The sequence below is a fragment of the Limulus polyphemus genome, unplaced genomic scaffold (genome assembly GCF_000517525.1).
Source record: "Limulus polyphemus unplaced genomic scaffold, Limulus_polyphemus-2.1.2 Scaffold3314, whole genome shotgun sequence".
In the NCBI taxonomy this organism is placed as follows: domain Eukaryota; kingdom Metazoa; phylum Arthropoda; class Merostomata; order Xiphosura; family Limulidae; genus Limulus; species Limulus polyphemus.
This window is the reverse complement of record NW_013668924.1, coordinates 55,751-62,313: the sequence shown is the minus strand read 5'-3', so window position 1 is coordinate 62,313 and position 6,563 is coordinate 55,751. Positions and strand designations below refer to the sequence as shown.

Sequence of the window (6,563 nt, the reverse complement as noted above, 5' to 3'; positions counted from 1 at the left end):
GTCAGTTTTATGTTATTTGATATGGTAACATGAGTGGGCCTGGCATGGCCAGGTGGGTAAGACACTCGTCTCGCAATCTGCGGGTCGCGGGTTCGCACCCCCATCCCACCAAATATGCTTGCCCTTTTAGCTGTTGGGGCATTATAATGTGACGGTCAATCCCACTATTCGTTGGTAAAAGAGTAGCCCAAGAGTTGGCGGTGGATGGTGATGACTAGCAGCCTTCCCTCTAGTCTTACACTGCTAAATTAGGGGATGGTTGGCATCAGGAAGGGCATCCAGCCGTAAAAACCCTGCCAAAACCGAAAATAGTGACCCCGTATAGATACGGGAAAAAGCTACGGAAGTAAAAAAAAAAGATATGGTAACATGAGTGCACGTGAGCCGTATCATTGTGACTTCTGTATTGTTAGCCAGGCACAGCTGAAAGGTCGATATAATAAAAATAATGAATATATATAACTGTATAATGTTATGAGATTTAAGCTATTTAGTTGAAACATTTATGTTTTTGTGTTATAATTTGTGTTCATTCTAGAATGAAAGAGGCAAAATTTATATTCCTATGGTGGTTGCGAGATCGGTCAAATCTACCGTACCCATACAGAGATTAATTACTGAAAATAACAGATAAAATATACATTTTTTTTTCATGAGAAACATTTGATAACTTTCTGGACATTATAAAGATTAAGTATTTTTAATCTTAAAATGAAAATTATTTTGCATGTTAGATAGGCAACATGCAAAAAAAAATAGATGAAAAAAAAACATTGCTTTAAAAACCTTAAGACTTAATAAAAAATAATTAATATTTTACATATGAAAGCATTGTAATGTTTACTGATAATCTGCCAAATTTCGTTATAATTCGCTTACTACTTTAAAAGTTATAGCATGAATACTATAACAAGCACAAAATGGTTACGAGGTCAGTCCCAGGGATTGAGCCTATGCTGAAAGAGTTAAGTAGTTGTACTCTTTATCCCATCTTGTCTGAGATGACTGTATTATTGTATTTTCTGTCTGTAGTAAAATTTTGTATCTCATTAAATGCTTTTATATATGTAAATATTAATTTTTTTTACAGAATATCGATGATTCTCCTTATTTTAACAAATTTCTATATGATTAAATTTTTGTTATTGGATCTGAATGTTTTATAAACTGTTCTTTAAGGAATGAAATGTTAGTTACTTATTCAGAAAGTATGGATATCTTTCTTTTGATAAAGTAGAGGTTTTGTCCACTATCACTATTTTTGACTATTTAATTTTTTTGTCTTTGCTAGCAATCATATGAAGAGTTTGATGGCTATGTCATTCTTCATGGTACGGATACTTTGGCTTACACGGCATCAGCACTCTCTTTCATGTTGGAGAACTTAGGAAAGACAGTTATTGTTACTGGTTCTCAGGTTTGTTCAGATGTTACCCTATGTTTTGATGTATTTTTTGTGCCATATATGTGTTAAATTAAAAATTTTAAAAGCTATTGAGTTTTAAATGATACTGTATACTTTCTCTATATGTGTTATGATAACCACAATAGACTCCTCTTTCCATAGTACAGTACCAAATATATGATTACTATTGCATGGGTATAAGTAATTTCAGTAAGCATAAAACTAGCAGTATGTTAGGTGTGTTAACAGAGTGACTGTCATTTTCTAAAATATATTTAGTTCTTGTAACATTTATGAAACATAAAAGCATTATATCTACTATTACGTTATTGGATGATAATGTGAGATGTTCCCTGTCTGGTTATGTCAGAGAAATCTTTGTTTTGGTCTAATACACACTTATTATAAAACAATATAACTCAAAGGAAAAAACAAACTGCATAGGAGATGTAAAGCCAAGCTCATTAATAGTCCATTTTATGATTAATTTCATAGATTCCCCTGTTTGAGCCACGGAGTGATGGACGAGAAAATTTTCTCAGTTCACTTATCATTGCAGGAAATTACATAATTCCTGAGGTAGGGATTTTATCAAAATATTTAAAATCTGTTTTTAATCATTGCTTCAAGAGTAAAAATGAAACTTGATTTTGACTCCAAAGTATAATATTTGTGTTTATTTTCAAGAAAGTAACAGTTTTTATTACTAGTGATCAGGTAATTTTTAAAGTTTAGACTATACAGTATCGATGATACTTAATAGAAAACAATACATAGTTATTATCTGTTTTCATTATGTTAACATAGCATTCTCTTGAAACTTGCTGACAGCCAAATTTCATGTTGTAAGTTTTGTAGCAGATGTATTTTTTGTTTTTTACTTGAATGTTTTGATATTCTTTCATCCAAGTATTTTGTACCTGAGTTTTATGTATTACAGGTTACTGTCCTCTTCAACAATCAACTCTTTCGAGGCAACCGAACAAGTAAAATTAGCACCAGCAGCTTGGATGCCTTTGCATCTCCAAATATGGCACCCCTTGCAACTGTTGCCATTAAAATACATGGTAAAATAAACAATTTTTTTTTACTATTGATAATCAGAATCCTGGAATTACAGGTACATAGTGTAGTAGAATCTTAACAGACAAAAATAAGATAAATTAAACTCAATTGTGATTGAATAGTTATACATATCACTATATGTTAATTCTTGCCTGTGCTATTATCTAGGGATGATGCAAATACCATCCATATTATCTTGTTTGCATTCTTTTTGAAGGATTGATATTAGCCATCCCTACAATTACTTCCTTTTTTTAAAAAAAAATTTTTCCTTTAATTCTTTGCTTGTTTTTTTTATGTAGTATTTCAATAAACATAGGAAGGCTGTACGTATAACAAAGTTCTAAGTACAGTGAGGTTTTAACTGTAATATTTATTGTTTATCTATTATTGGTTGATAATTCCTGGTTCATCCTGTACTTAAAATGTTTAAAGGAACATCAAATTCTCTAAGAAAGCTAACTTCAAAGGGTAATGATAATATTGTTTACACTAGAATTGATTTTTTCTAATTACTACTAGTTAATAATACTTATAAAAGCAAATACTCTGTTTGAAACTAAGTCACCTCAGTGAAACTGATTGATACCATTGTTTTGGTTTTAGAGTTATCATGTAATAAAAAAGAAGAACAAGAAATTCAAATTTTTTGCTATGTTATTTACAGATATTCCCAAAACTTTTGATTCGGTCATTACATAGATATTTTTATAAAAGGAAACACTGTACAGTATTGTAAAGTTTTGATGACCTGCTAGAGAGAGATTTAAAATGTCATTTCAATGAACAGTCTGAGCCATCCCTTCGTAGGCAGTGTTACTGCCTGCTTGATATTTGATTACTGGTTTAACTTTATTTCTCATCCATATAGGTAGCTTGGTTTGATCAGACCTTAATGAAAAGTTTTGTTTGGGAAAATAAATATATATACAGACATACTACTTAAGGTTTGACAGGTTTGCTGATACTTTAAATGATTTTACTTGTGAAAACAGTACATTTTTGGATTGTTTTACTAGTATGTTTTTCTTTTCACATTTATGATTTAAGAAGTAACTCGTGAATGTAGAGCAACTAATAAGTATTATAAATATGCATAAAGTAAATATTTCTATTCAGTACTTAGTTAGCTTAAATCAGTTATCATTAAAAGTAATTCCAACAGAATTGTCTTCTTGTATATGGGAATGAATTTTAAAAGTTTTTCTTCAACTAAAGTCCTGTATTTCTGTCATAGAAAGTGTGCAGAAGCTTTGAAATGTTCACTATGCCAAATATGGTATTTTGGTTCATTTGGATGAATATCAATGTTGCTGAGATTTTTGAGGGAAATTATTGAACTTTGCACAAAAAATGCAGATTCCGCCAGAAGAAAATGATTTTATTCTATTAAAAGACCATGTATAGAAAGAGAATTTACTGTTCAGGAAAGCAAGATGCAAAAGGGATGGCTGCCAGTAGTGACAAACTTGTTTATCATAATGATACTGAAGCAAGGCAGCTATTATTCTAATGAATTTCAGTTTCAACAGTATGAATATATATTTAATGCATGCACTGTTTAAACCATTGTTTAACATGGTATTATTAAGTATACTGTGTATATAGGCTTTATGGTTAGATGCAAAAAAAAACATTTATATACTAGTCTTTAATTGTGCATGTATTCAATTAATCCTTTACTGAATGCACTCAAAGTAATTGAAAATGTGCTCCTGTTCTTAGATTTTTAGGTTAATATATTATGAACTGTAAGAATGTTTAATAAGTAGTTACAAAGAGAATGTCAGTCATGTATTTTTTTAGAGTAATTATTTAATTGATTTCACATGTGAAAAGTTTATCATTGTTAGTCTTCATAGTAAAGTCTGTTTTCATGTAAGAAGATGTTTAAAGGAAATAGCACTGAAGAAATATTCAAAACAGGAAGAGTCAATAACTTATAGCTAATATTCATCTCTAAGAACTTTGAGAATAACAAGCCAACAGTCTTTCACCTTAAGTTTATGGATCCCCTTTCTGTGCATGTCACTAGGTTTTACTGCATAATGGAAAGGCTTAGTAATCTTGAAAAATATAACACAAACTTTACCTCAGTTAATGAGGCTTAGCGTAGTACGTGAGTGTAGCAACATTCTGCAGAAGACTAAATTGTCTGTGATACCATAATATTGTCCAAGGTTGCCTGCTGATGTTTGTCCTGATAAATAACATTAAGGACAGAAAAGGAAAATAAAATATAAAAAAGTAAAGTATATATGCAAATGTAAAGATATGCAATTAAGAATCTTACCAAAAAAAAGATATTTTAAGATTATTCAATGAGAAACTAAAAGGTATATAAATTTTTTCTATTTCTTAATTTTAAAGATTTCATTGCACTATATGTTGATGATACTACTTGAAATATTCCGAATCAGAGTGCAGATAAGTACAATACAAAAATAAAAAATTTTTTATTAAAATATATAATTAAAGTAATCTCATTCTTTATGTACAAAATACTTGTAATCTTACCATTTGTTATGAAGATATGTTAAAAAAGCTCAGTTATCATAAGTATTGTTGAACTGTATATCATTCTCCATAGGTGCAAATACCAAATAATCTAAGCTTGTAAACTTTCAGTTAATGAATTTATTGTTCAGCATACTAACCATAAAAACTGTATACTACAGTTTAATATTTTTCAGTGGTTTCTAACCATGGAGAAGTGTAGTGTTGGGAGTTCTATTTTTTCCCAGTTTCTTTCCTTCTACCAACTGACTACTAATTGTACAGGAACTGAGTACTGTTTGTATTTACTGACAGAAGTAGGCTTGTTAGGAGACATAATGAAAGTGAAAAATTGGTTGTGTGGTTAACAAATAAATATATATATATATAACATTAAGATGGAAAGTTGATTTTAACAATGATCTCATATCTTGAAGTCTGTTTTTGTATTGCTTTTGTAATAGATTTATGGAAATATATTTCAGAACAGTACTGTTTTAAGTTTACAACTGTTTTTTACAGTAAATTGGCAAAACATTTTCCAACCTACAACAATTGAAAAGTTCCGTGTCCATGACAAGTTAAATCAGCATGTGGGTCTTTTGCGACTTTTCCCCAGTATAACTGTCGAAGTGGTAAGATATTTTAACTACAGTTTCAACAGAAAAAATACAAAAATAAAACTATGTGTTGAGCTCCATAAAGTTCATTCATTTCACTTCAGATTTATTTTAAATACATATTTTTAGTTTTGATATATTTTATGCAACTTGTTTGAAATGTTGTCTAAAAGGTGAATATGTGCATATCGCCTGAGTAAACAAATCACTGTATAATGCTGTGTCTGACATTTTGTTTTTAGCTATTCCAAATGCAATGTTATCTGTACTAATGTTTTTAAACATTTAGCATATAAGAAGAATTCTATAAATCAACATTCAAATACACATTTCATAAAACTCATCTCCTGTAGTTATATACTTGAATGTAATCTTATTTCCTTTTATGTATATTTGAATTGTTTGTAGCCTAGGGTTTAAATGTTAGTTCCCTGTGCACCAGACTGGAAAATACTAACAGTTGGGATCATGTTTTTGCTTATTATTTACAGAAAAAAGATAAGAAATAAATTATGATAAATAAATATTAGTATTTTATGATATGTTAAATGAAATCCCAAGTTTACTGAAATTTACTACAAGAGTTTTAAAAAATATACTATTTTATGTTTAATATTATAACTTTATCTATATTTTTATTGAAGGGGATGTTAACATTTTCATATATTTAATTTGGTTATGAAATTATGAATATTTCAATGAATAGAAAATGTAACACATTTCATAGATTTCATATGTAATTTTAGTTTACAACTGCTATCTTGAAAGCTTGTATTGTATTTCTAAATTATCAGTATTTAATATAATATTATAATATAATATTATATAATATAATATTAATATTAAATATAATAAATACATCTGAATATAAAAAGGAGTCATTACAAGAGACTCCTAATGGTATAAATAATGTCTAGAGTAATGTTAAATACAACAGAAAACAACATGTGGAAATTTTATTTTCTTTATGTACACGT

The 6,563-nt window shown here is 29.1% G+C and overlaps 1 protein-coding gene across 2 annotated transcripts in view; it reads left to right on the top strand.

Annotated features, from left to right (window-relative positions):
* Nucleotides 1-6,563, top strand: part of LOC106469115 (L-asparaginase-like) — a 72,388-nt gene that overhangs the window by 38,695 nt on the left and 27,130 nt on the right. For both annotated transcript variants that reach the window (XM_013929570.2, XM_022397545.1), the window contains exons 4-7: nucleotides 1,292-1,417; nucleotides 1,901-1,984; nucleotides 2,346-2,472; nucleotides 5,489-5,601. In XM_013929570.2, the coding sequence (XP_013785024.2) occupies nucleotides 1,292-1,417; nucleotides 1,901-1,984; nucleotides 2,346-2,472; nucleotides 5,489-5,601 (450 nt within the window). The remainder of the gene's footprint in view (nucleotides 1-1,291; nucleotides 1,418-1,900; nucleotides 1,985-2,345; nucleotides 2,473-5,488; nucleotides 5,602-6,563) is intronic.